Source organism: Dipodomys merriami, unplaced genomic scaffold, assembly GCF_024711535.1.
Source record: "Dipodomys merriami isolate MVZ:Mamm:240054 unplaced genomic scaffold, mDipMer1.0.p SCAF_277, whole genome shotgun sequence".
NCBI lineage: Eukaryota > Metazoa > Chordata > Mammalia > Rodentia > Heteromyidae > Dipodomys > Dipodomys merriami.
In genome coordinates this window covers 532,025-544,064 of record NW_027204237.1, presented here as the reverse complement: position 1 = coordinate 544,064, position 12,040 = coordinate 532,025, and the positions used below count along the sequence as shown (strand labels likewise).

The 12,040-nt window shown below is 42.7% G+C and overlaps 1 protein-coding gene across 1 annotated transcript in view; it reads left to right on the top strand.

Moving 5' to 3' along the window:
• The window catches only part of LOC138837843 (stromal membrane-associated protein 2), a 54,846-nt gene that overhangs the window by 30,961 nt on the left and 11,845 nt on the right, over positions 1-12,040 (top strand). Inside the window, exons 2-4 of the mRNA XM_070036846.1 lie at positions 6,062-6,195; positions 8,808-8,893; positions 10,871-10,949. Coding sequence (XP_069892947.1) covers positions 6,062-6,195; positions 8,808-8,893; positions 10,871-10,949 — 299 coding nt within the window. The remainder of the gene's footprint in view (positions 1-6,061; positions 6,196-8,807; positions 8,894-10,870; positions 10,950-12,040) is intronic.

The window sequence follows — 12,040 nt, the reverse complement described above, 5'->3', positions numbered from 1 at the left end:
TAAAGTACTTGAGACTTACATACTCAATAACTAGTACCAAGAGAATAAATACTTGCAAGTGAGAGGCTAGAAGATCTAGGTAGAAATGTTGATTCTAGAAGTTTCTGGGTATATTCAACGAACTTTGGAGGTAAGGTGAAGAGATTTGTCTCTCCCGTTTTTTTTTTTCTTTCTTTCTTTTTCTTTTTTTTTTTTTTTCCTGCTGGTCATGGGGCCTGAACTCTTGGCCTGGGCACTGTCCCTCAGCTCTTCAGCTCAAGGCTAGCACTCTACCACTTGAGCCATAGTGCCACTTCCAGCTTTTTCTGCTTATGTGGTGCTGAGGAATCGAACCCAGGGCCTCATGCATGCAAGGCAAGCACCCTACCACTGAGCCACCTTCCCAGCCCTTCTCCCCTGTCTTATCATGACTGTTGAAAAACTTTCCAACAGCTCCAAGTCAAGACCTGGGTAGCCATCAGTTTATTCATGGTTTTCTCCTAGACTTTTTATTTGTCTGGAATTCCACAGATTAGAGACTAGACAACCGTAATTATCGTATTAGCTTGAACTTTCTGGTAACTCTGTTCTTCAGAGCTCCACTAGTCCTGCCAGCTCTGGTGATGAGAATATAGTTTTAGCAGCAAGGGAAATTTACAGCAGAGAGGCAGTAGATAGATGTGTTCAGGAGTTGAGTATAAATTGAATATCACTTACATATTTTCCATTTTACAAATATACACAAGTCAAAATGCACACAATTCATCCATGTAAGCCAAGGTTTCACCATACTGGACTGGTACTTTCTACTGTGGTTTTTGACCGATTAGCCAGATCTAGGTACTTTCCTCATTTTCATGGGTTCTTTGTATAGAGTGGCTGTATGTAACTTCTGATACACACAATGCTCTTCAGCCTGTCCTCTGGATCCCATTGAATATGTTCACACCACTGTGACCTATTTATAGGGTTGTGCTATCAGTGTTTCACTATCAGTTTATGACATTTGTCTGTCCCCTTTGTTTTCAGAATTGTTCAGAATATTGCCTGCCAGCATTTCTTTCTGTTTTCAACTTCAAGACAATATTTTTCTTGTTTTCTCCTTGGCGTTAATGGCGAATGAGTGGTAAACCCCTGGTTGATTTTTGGCCTCTTCCTTTATGTGTGTTGGGAGTGTATGACACCAGGACAGGATACACAGCAGAAGAGGGTCTCAGGTGGGGGTTAGTATATTGTTAAAGAATATTTTAAGGGAAAAAAAGGCATTTACCTAAAATTAATTTCTTTCTTTTTTTTTTTTTTTTTGGATCCAGTCATGGGGCCTGAACTCTGGGCCTGGGCGCTGTCCCTCAGCTCTTCAGCTCAAGGCTAGCGCTCTACCACTTGAGCCACAGTGCCACTTCCGGCTTTTTTCTTTTTGCTTATGTGGTACTGAGGAATGGAACCCAGGGCCTCGAGCATGCAAGGCAAGCGCTTTACTACTGAGCCACCTTCCCAGCCCCAAATTAATTCTTTCCTCTCTCTCTCTCTCTCTCTCTCCCTCTCCCTCTCCCTCTCCCTCTCCCTCTCCCTCTCCCTCTCCCTCTCCCTCTCTCTCTCTCTCTCCTTTTCTTTTTTTATCTTTGTTGTTGTTGTTGTTGTTGGTCATGGGGCTTGAACTCTAGGCCTGGGTGCTGTCCCTCAGCTCTTCAGCTTAAGGCTAGTGCTCTACCACTTGAGCCACAGTGCCACTTCCTGTTTTCTGATGGTTTATTAGAGATAAGAGTCTTACAGACGGGGCTGGGAAGGTGGCTCAGTGGTAGAGCACTTGCCTTGCATGCCTGAGGCCCTGGGTTCGATTCCTCAGCACCACCACATACGCAAAAAGAAAAAAGCTGGAAGTGGCACTGTGGCTCAAGTGGTAGAGCGCTAGCCTTGAGCTGAAGAGCTGAGGGATAGCGCCCAGGCCCAGAGTTCAGGCCCCACGACTGGACCCAAAAAAAAAAGTCTTACAGACTTTCCTGCCCAGGCTGGCTTTGAACTGTGATCCTCAGATCTCAGTCTCCTGAGTAGCTAGGATTATAGGTGTGAGCCACCTGCACCTAGTTTTCTTTCTTTCTTTCTTTCTTTCTTTCTTTCTTTCTTTCTTTCTTTCTTTCTTTCTTTCTTTCTTTCTTTCTTTCTTTCCTTCCTTCCTTCCTTCCTTCCTTCCTTCTCTCTCTCTCTCTCTCTCTCTCTCTCTTTCTTTCTTTCTTTCTTTATTTCTTTCTTTCTTTCTTTCTTTCTTTGCCAGTCCTGGGGCTTGAACTCAGAGCCTAGGTGATATCCCTGAGCCTCTTTGTGCCCAAGGCTAATGCTCTACCACTTGAGCCACAGCACCCTTCTGGCTTTTTCTGAGTATTTTATTGCAGTTAAGGGTCTGTGTCACTCACATTTCTGCTCAGGCTGGCTTTGAACTACGATCCTCAGATCTCAGCCTTCTGAGTAGCTAGAATTATAAGCATGAGCCAATAGCACCTGGCTAAAATTTCATATTTTCTAGAAGACTGAAATGAGGTCCAGTTTACTATATTAACCATGTTACTATACATTTATAACATCATGTTACATACCTTAAAAATATAAAAAAAAACTACATGAGCGGGGTGCCCATAGCTTATGCCTGTAATTCTAAACTATTCAAGAGGCTGAGACTGAGAATTATAGTTCGAAGCCAGCCTAGGCAGCAGTGTCCATGAGATTCTTATCTCCAGTTAACCACCCAAGAGGTGGAGCTGTAGGTCAAGTAGTAAAGCACTAACTGGACAGTGTCCTGGTTCTTAGTTTAAGCCCCAAGACCCCCCCATCCCCACTCCCTGGCACCAAAAATTAAAAACAGAGAAGAAGAAATGGATTCAAGGTAATTTTTTCTGATAGTCAGTTTTGGTTTTGACATTTGACTTCATATTCCTATCTAAAAAGCAGTATTCTTTAGTGTTTAATAAATAGTGTTGGGTTACACATGTGAATGAGTTATAGTGCCTTTTGTTGTTGTTGTTCAGGTTCTTTCTGTTGCATTTGTGTAGCACCCAACCACTAGAAGGAAGTGTGAATCTTTACATGCTTATTAGTTTTATGGAAAATTATGCAAATTCACCTAGGGGTCAGAAGGGATTAAAGATCTTTTTAGAAGATAAATCTGAGCCTACCAGGATAATAGCAATGGGTATTGGGAAAACATTTCAAGCAGAGAACACCACCTGGTGGTGATAAGAAAGATTTGACCCTTCTGTATTTGGCCATTGTAAAGTAGCATTAGTTTTGGTTAAAAAATTACAGCTTATAATGATTGCGGATTCAAATTTCTTTCTTTCTTTTTTTTTTTTTTTTTTTTTTGGTCCGTCGTGGGGCTTGAACTCTGGGCCTGGGCGCTGTGCCTCATCTCTTCAGCTCAAGGCAAGCGCTCTACCACTTGAGCTACAGCGCCACTTCCGGTTTTCTGGTGATGTATTGGAGATAGGAGTCTCCCAGTCTCTCCTGCCTGGGCTGGCTTTGAACCACGATCCTCAGATCTCAGCCTCCTGAGTAGCTAGGATTACAGGCGTGAGCCACCAGCTCCCGGCGTGGATTCAAATTTCTTACCGTAATTTTTCCACAGAATTTCTAGCATTACTTCACTAAAAATTCTGTTAAAATCCACAGTCTAGGAAATGTAACTCAAAGTGGTAAAGCACTAGCCTTAAGCACAAAAGCTCACAGATAAAGCCTAGGTCCTGAGTCCAGGCTCCAGGTCCAGCACAAGAAGACAAAAAGAATCCACAGGCTAACAAAGCATTAGTGGCTCATGCTTGTAATCCTAGCTATTTGGGAGGCTGAGATCAGGAAAATCACAGTTCAAGGCCAGTACACACAGGAAAGTTTAAACACCTCCTTCTCAACCACTAGCTAGACATAGTGGTTTATGCCTGTCATTCTAGCTACACGGGAAGCTGAGATTCAGATCATCAAGGTTCCAGACCAGCCCGGCAGAAAAAGTCCTTGAGATTCCATCTCAATGGAAGAAGCCGGGCATGGTGGCACATACCTCCCATTCCAGTTACAGGGGGAAGCATAAAATAGGATCACTTTCTACCCATAGGCCCTGGCAGGAAGCAAGAAATAACGCAAAAAATGGCTAGAGGCGGGCTGGGAAAGTAGCTCAGTGGTAGAGCACTTGCCTTGCATGCATGAGGCCCTAGGTTCAATTCCTTAGCACCACATAAGCAGAAAAAGCTGGAAGTGGCGCTGTGGCTCAAGTGGTAGAGCACTAGCCTTGAGCTGAAGAGCTGATGGACAGCACCCAGGCCCAGAGTTCAGGCCCCACGACCGACAAAAAGAAAATAGCTAGAGGCATGGCTTAGCAAACCCCAGTACCCAACAACAAAAAAAACAAATCCATAAGCTACTGATCAAGGTACGCTATATGTATGGAAATTTCATAATGTAACTCCCCTACAAAACTAATACATGCTAACAGAAAAATTTTCAAAATTCTACACACTAACCAAACAATTGTCTGTGTCCCATAGAGCTAAAGTGTTACGCCAAAAACAAGAAGTGTTATTTCTGTTTATCTTGATAGAAAATCAATTAATGTCCTTTCACCTCTGTATTTCAACCTCAACTTCTGATATTATGCTTATTTTATGTGGTTAATTTTTTTTTTGTTGTTGTTGGTTGTGTGGCCTGAACTCTGGGCCTAGGTACTGTCCCTTAGCTCTTCAGCTCAAGGCTAGCGCTCTACCACTTGAGCCACAACCATTTCCAACTTTTTCTCCTTATGTGGTGCTGAGGACTCAAACCCAGGGCCTCGTGCATGTAAGGCAAGAACTCCACCACTGAGCCACCTTCCCAGCCCAATGTGGTTAATTTCTGTGGAATGATGGAGAAGGAAATATTTTAGAGTTTTCAGTCTTTGTCAGGTGTCATGTAAAAAATAGGTCACTTCTATATAAAAATTATACAGAGGAGTTTGAAATTTTTCCAGTATCATTATTACAGTGAGCAAAGTTGGCAGGGGATGGGGGGAATTCTGTAACAGTTTATTAAAATTCATGCCTGAGATTTCTCTCTGCTTAAAGATCCAAATAATTGGGTTACTTAGCAGTTTTCAATCCAGATAATCCCGTGGTTGGATAAAGTAGGGGGACTCGAGCCCTAGAAGAGAGAATCCCATTAAGTTAATGTGGATGCATATTTTATAGGTCTGAAGGGGAGGAGAGGATAAAGTTTTCTGTTTCAGGCTGAGCTTTGAGCTGGCCTGCCCTATCTGTATCTTTTTTCCTAACAGGAAAACTGAATCCAGGTCCACCTTGTAAAGTCTCTTGAAAGAGGGCTATTCATATAAGGTTCTAGGCTAAGTAGAATTCCACATGGCTTTGTACCACTCTTGTAGAATTTTTCTTTTTTCTTTCTTTTATTTTTTGGGGGGGTCCGGTCGTGAGGCCTGAACTCTGGGCCTGGGTGCTGTCCCTCAGCTCTTCAGCTCAAGGCTAGCACTCTACCACTTGAGCCACAGCACCACTTACGGCTTTTTTTCTTTTTGCTTATGTGGTGCTGAGTAGTCGAACCCAGGGCCTCATGGATGCAAGGCAAGCGCTCTACCACTGAGCCACCTTCCTAGCCCCTTGTAGAATTTTTCTACAAGTAGCATTGTATTATAGCATCTACATTTCAGCACTCATCAGAACTCTATAAAACTGTTCCATGCACAAATCTTGTGCCCACGTAATTGTACAATTTTACTTCTATTAAATGTCCAGAATTGGCAGATCCATAGAGAATGGAGATAAGTAGTTGCCAAGAGTTGGATAGTAAAGTTTGGGACTAATGAGGAGTATTTGCTAAAAGGTTTGGGATTTCTTTTGGGTGATAAAAATGTTCTGGAATTAGTACTGATTATTGTACAACTGTGAATAATCTAAAAGTTTCTGTGTGTGCACTTAAAAACAATAAAAGGTGATTGTAAATATTCTTTCACTTTTCTTCTAGCAGATTACTCTGCTTTATGGTCTAAATATTGCAGTTTGGGCCTTTGACTATTGTTGCAACTTGTACTTGATTATCCTGTTCCTGACCTTCACAGGGCCACGATGGGCCTCCTGGAACATCGGTGTGTTTATCTGCATTCGATGTGCTGGAATCCACAGGAATCTGGGGGTGCACATATCCAGGGTAAAATCAGTGAACCTCGACCAGTGGACTCAAGAACAGATTCAGGTACTTACACTGAGAGCCAACTGCTCCCATATAGCCATGTAAAAGTAATTTCCAAAGAACTACAGTCAATGTGGGGATGAAGGCAACGTTCTTACACCTTAATAGAGAAATTTTTATCTTTCTACTTGAAATACAAGTTGTTTCTACCTACATCTTATTTTTCCAGGTAGGAAAGTCCATGACACCCTTATCTCCAATTAACCACCAAAAAGCCAAAAATGGAGCTGTGGTTCAAGTGTTAGAGTGCTAGCCTTAGGCAAAAAAGCTCAGAGTCATCACCCAAGATCTGAGTTCAGGCTCCAGGACCAGCACTAAAAGCAACAACAATAAAAAACAAAAACTATAAACTAAGACTCCATGGGTTCATTAAGGCATTAAGAGGGAACTTCTCTTTTTTTTGTTTTTAAGACTCTTGCTATTTACAAACCTAATATTTGTAGTTTCAGTTATAGGTAGTCACTTAAAAACAAACAAAATCCTTGCAGGCTGGTAATACAGCTCAGTAATAGAGTGTTTGTCTAGCATACATCAGATCCTGAGTTTAATCTCCAGCACTGTCAAAGAACAAAGCAAAAAAAAAAAAACCCAAAAATTTCAAATCGAAGATATATTCCAATATTTTACTATAAAATTGCACATATGAATCTTGCTTGCTGTTTAGCTGGTAGACTGGGAGAAAGGCATTTAATAAATTAATGATCTAGCTGGCCTAAATCTGTGCCTTGATGTAGCTTCATTGTACTTTATTCCCTTCCTACACTGAAACTCTTTAATTAAAACTCCTGCCCCCTTTTTGGAAGGTGGAAAGGGAGGTTTCCCAAAAAAGTTGCTAAAGTTGGTGATGGAAATAATGTTTATTCTCCCCTCCCCCCAAGTTGTGGCTTGAATCTGGACCTGGGCACTATTCCTGAGCTTTTCAGCTCAAGGCTAGAGATCTACCACTTTGAGCTATAGTGCCACTTCTGGTTTTCTGGTGGTTAATTGGAGCTAAGAGTCTCACAGACTTTCCTTCCTGGGTTGGCTTTGAACTGCAATCCTTATATCTCAGCCTCCTGATCAGCTAGGATTACAGGCAGAGTAATTCTTTATCAGAAACTGGCTCAGAAATTTGTATTTATAGATCATTAAAGTTCTAAAAAGATGAGTTGCATTTTTCAGTTACACATTACTGTATTTAATGAAGGAGATTATATGACATGGAGGTATGTAATTTAAGGGTTTCGGAGATTCGAAGAGTTAAAAAGTTGTTGGTGGACTGGGAATGTGGCTTAGTGGTAGAGTGCTTGCCTAGCATACATGAAACCCTGGGTTCGATTTCTCAGCACCACATAAACAGAAAAAGCCAAATGTAGTGCTGTGACTCAAGTAGTAAAGTGCTATCCTTGAACAAAAGAAGCTCAGGGACAGTGCCCAGGCCCTGAGTTCAAGCCCCAGGATTGGCAAAAAAAGGAAGAAAAAGGGCTGGGAAGGTGGCTCAGTGGTAGAGTCCTTGCATTGCATGCATGAGGTCCTGGGTTCAATTCCTTAGCACCACATAAGCAGAAAAAGCTGGAAGTGGCACTGTGGCTCAAGTGGTAGAGCGCTAGCCTTGAGTTGAAGAGCTGAGGGACAGCGCCCAGGCCCAGAGTTCAGGTCCCACGACCCGCAAAAAAAAAAGGAAGAAAAAGTTCTTCGAGTTGGGTATGGTGGTGCATGTCTGTAATTCCAGCACTCAGGAGGCAGAGGCAGGAGGATGACACGTTTAAGACAAGACTGGATTAAGGGGTGTATCTCAAATGCCTAATGAGAAGCATATCTTCATTGGTAAGAGAATTGAATAGGGTAACTAATAGTAAAAATTTAGCTAGGGGCTGGTGGCTCATGCCTGTAATTCTAGCTACTGAGGAGGCTGAGATCTCAGGATCATGGTTCAAAGCCAGCCTGGGCAGGAAAGTCTGTGAGACTCTTACCTCTAATTAACCAACAGAAAAACTGGAAGTGGCTCTGTGGCTCAAGTGGTAGAGCTCTAGCCTTGAGCTGAAGAGTCAGGAACAGTGCCCAGGCCTAGTGTTCAAGCCCCACAATGCTCAATGGTAGAGCACTTGCCTTGCATGCCTGAAGCCCTGGGTTCGATTCCTCAGCACCACATAAGCAAAAAGAAAAAAGCCGGAAGTGGCGCTGTGGCTCAAGTGGTAGAGTGCTAGCCTTGAGCTGAAGAGCTGAGGGACAGTGCCCACGCCCAGAGTTCAGGCCCCACGACCGGACCCCCCCCCCCCCCAAAAGTAAATTTTACACTAATGCCCATTATTGCATGCCAGATACACATTTTCATTGGTAGCTCTGTATCTTGGATTTTAAATGAAATGTTAAATTATTACTGAATTAAATGTACCTTGGCTGACAAATCTTTTCTTAAAAAAAAAAACAACTCATGGAAAGGGGAAAGTTTGCTCTTGGGGCAAATGATGGGGAATTCCTACTAGGGTAGAGAGAATCGTGCATTAGAAACCAACATGCATAAGCTTACATCTTGGTTCTGTTGCTCTAGACGGATTCTTTTTACAATGGGAGAATTGGATGAGAAGTTTTTCTTCTTCAATCTGACAGTCCATTTGTCTACATTGTCTTTGCAGTGCATGCAAGAGATGGGAAATGGAAAGGCAAACCGACTTTATGAAGCCTATCTTCCTGAGACCTTTCGACGACCTCAGATAGACCCGTATCTTTTCTGGAGCAATTTAGAAGGCTGAGTGTTATTGGATGTTTAGTGAGGGCCAATAAGACTTAGACCTGTGGTCTGCCTGGACCACTTTATGTGGATTAGTGGAAGGCCTTTAATTTTCCTCTCTTCTTGCAACCAAGACAGAAGAAGCACCTGTATACTTGCTGATGCTGGAATTGTCTGAGATCTGGAAAACTCAGGAATTGGGACCACAGTGATTCTACTGTGAGTTTTTCCATGAAATGGGAAAATTTAGATCTCTGAAACTATGATTTAAAAATAGTTTGCTATTTTAAAAAATTTTGCTATTTTTAAATAGGTTCTGTTGAACCCTAGCAATTAGCAAAACTTTCATTCTCTTTTCTTTTCTTTTTTAGTCATTTGTCAGGCTTGAACTCAGGGCCTGGGCACTGTCCCTGAACTTTTTTTTTTTTTTGGTCTGGTTGAGAGGCCTGAACTCTGGGCCTGGCCGCTGTCCCTCAGCTCTTCAGCTCAAGGCTAGCGCTCTACCACTTGAGCTACAACACCACTTCCAGCTTTTTCTGCTTATGTGGTGCTGAGGAATTGAACCCAGGGCCTCATGCATGCAAGGCAAGCGCTCTACCACTGAGCCACCTTCCCAGCCCTGTCCCTGAACTTTTTTTGCTTGTCTAGTACTCTACCACTTTGAGCCACAATACATACCACTTCTGGTTTTCTGGTGGTTAATTGGAGATGAGAGTCCTACAGACTTTCCCATTCAGGCTGGCTTTGAACCATGATCCTCAGATCTCAGCCTCCTGAGTAGCTAGGATTACAGGTGTGAGTCCAGCTTGCTATTCACTTTTTTTTTTTTTTTTGGGTCCAGTCGTGGGGCCTGAACTCTGGGCTTGGGCGCTGTCCCTCAGCTCTTCAGCTCAAGGCTAGCACTCTACCACTTGAGCCATAGTGCCACTTCTGGCTTTTTTCTATTTGCTTATATGGTGCTGAGGAATCGAACCCAGGGCCTCAAGCATGCAAGGCAAGCGCTCTACCACTGAGCCACCTTCCCAGTCCCCTTGCTATTCACTTTTATTGCCTTTTTTTATGTCTGATGTAAAAGAATTAACTGTTGTTGGGCTGAGGATGTGGCTCAAGTGGTAGAGCACTTACCCAAAGGGGGCAGGGGAGAATTAACTATTGATCAGTTTATCAATAAGGTTCTTCCTCTATGCCCTTAACAGGAGATAGAACCTAAACAGAAGCTAAACCTCATATTGTTTCTCTTTTAGTTTGTGAACCACCATGTTATTTACCTTTTGGTGGGTTCAGGTAGAACCTGGAAAATACAGGTGTAGGGTTCCACAGAAGAGCTACTGATTAGAATGTGGCAATGGGAGAGAAGTGTTTATGTTTTTAAAAATTACTTTTTATTATCTTTTAAGTAGTTGTACAATGTTTATGTTTTGGATGAGTACTTAGGTTGTCTTGGTTTGAGGACCATTGAGCTAAGGGCTTTAAAACAGATCATTGGGGCTGGGAAGGTAGCTCAGTGGTAGAGCGCTTGCCTTGCATGCCTGAGGCCCAGGGTTTTATTCCTCAGCACCACATAAGCAAAAAGAAAAAAGCCAGAAGTGGTGCTGTGGCTCAAGTGGTAGAGCACTAGCCTTGAGCTGAAGAGCTGAGGGACAGCGCCCAGGCCCAGAGTTCAGGCCCCATGACTGGACCGGAAAAAAAAAACCAACAAAAAAACAGATCATTGTTTGCTTTCCCTATATTCTAGAATGGCCACAAACACCTCTGATGTCAGTGTGAAGGTTGTCATCACTCAGGAAATAATGATTCCTTGTGGTAACCTTGAGGGAAACATTTCAAGATTTTCGCTAAATAAACTGCACATGAAGAGACAGGAGTCACGTAGGGAAGAAGAGAAGTGTTCCATGGGCTACAAGTTGACCTTGTATATTCTTACTGTTGAGAGTTATTTGGTTTATCCTTAATAAGCTTTTTTTGCAGAGCTGTTGAGGGGTTTATTCGAGATAAATATGAGAAGAAGAAATACATGGACCGAAGTCTGGACATCAATGCCTTTAGGGTTAGTTGTAAATCTTTCAAATCTTTTTTTTTTTTTCTTTTTGGTTGGATTTGAATTTAGGGCCTGGGTGCTGTCCCTGAGCTTTTTTGTTTTAGCTTAAGGCTAGCACTCTACCACTTGGAGCTACAGCTCTATTTCTGGTTTTCTGATAATTAATTGGAGATAAGAAGCTAAGATGACAGGCTTGAGCTACTACCTTCACCAAGCTAATCTTTCAAATGTTATTCATAATAAGTAATTTGCTTAGTAATCAGATTAGGGTAGAATTTGAAGAGCTTGTAATGCTAGCTACTCAGGAGGCTGAGATCTGAGAATTACTGTTCAAATCCAGCCTGGGCAGAAAAGTCCTCAAAGACTCTTATCTCCAATTAACCACTCAAAAACTGGAATGGTGCTGTGGTTCAAAGTGGTAGAGCACTAGCCTTGAGCAAAATTGCCCAGGCCCTGAATTCAAGCCCCATGGCTGACAAAAAAAAAAAAAAAATAGAGTATCAGTGGAGTATTAAAATACTCTGAACCAGGGCTGGGAAGGTGGCTCACTGGTAGAGCGCTTGCCTTGCATGCATGAAGCCCTGGGTTTGATTCCTCAGTACCACATAAGCAGAAAAAACCGGAAGTGGCGCTGTGGCTCAAGTGGTAGAGTGCTAGCCTTGAGCTGAAGAGCTGAGGGACAGCGCCCAGGCCCAGAGCTCAGGCCCATGACCGGCAAAAACAACAACAACAAAAAAAAACACACACACACACACACACACACAAAATACTCTGAACCACAACTTAATACATGCAAAAGTAGAGTAAAGCCACTTACTGAGACAATACCATTCAATACCCAAGGACAAACTTTTACCTTAGGGATAGGCAAAGCAAACCACAAGTGAATTCTTTGCCTTGTTCTATATATAAGATATTAGTGATTCCCAGTTCCAAAGCATTCCCTCCCTCTCTGCCTCCCTCCCTCCCTCCCTTTATCCCTCCTTCCTTCCTTTCCTCCTTCCCTCCTTTCCTTCTTCCCTCCCTTTTCATCTTTCCTTTCTCCCCCTCTCCCCTCCTTCCCTCCCTCCTTCCTTCCTGAGCTTGTACCAGTACCAGAG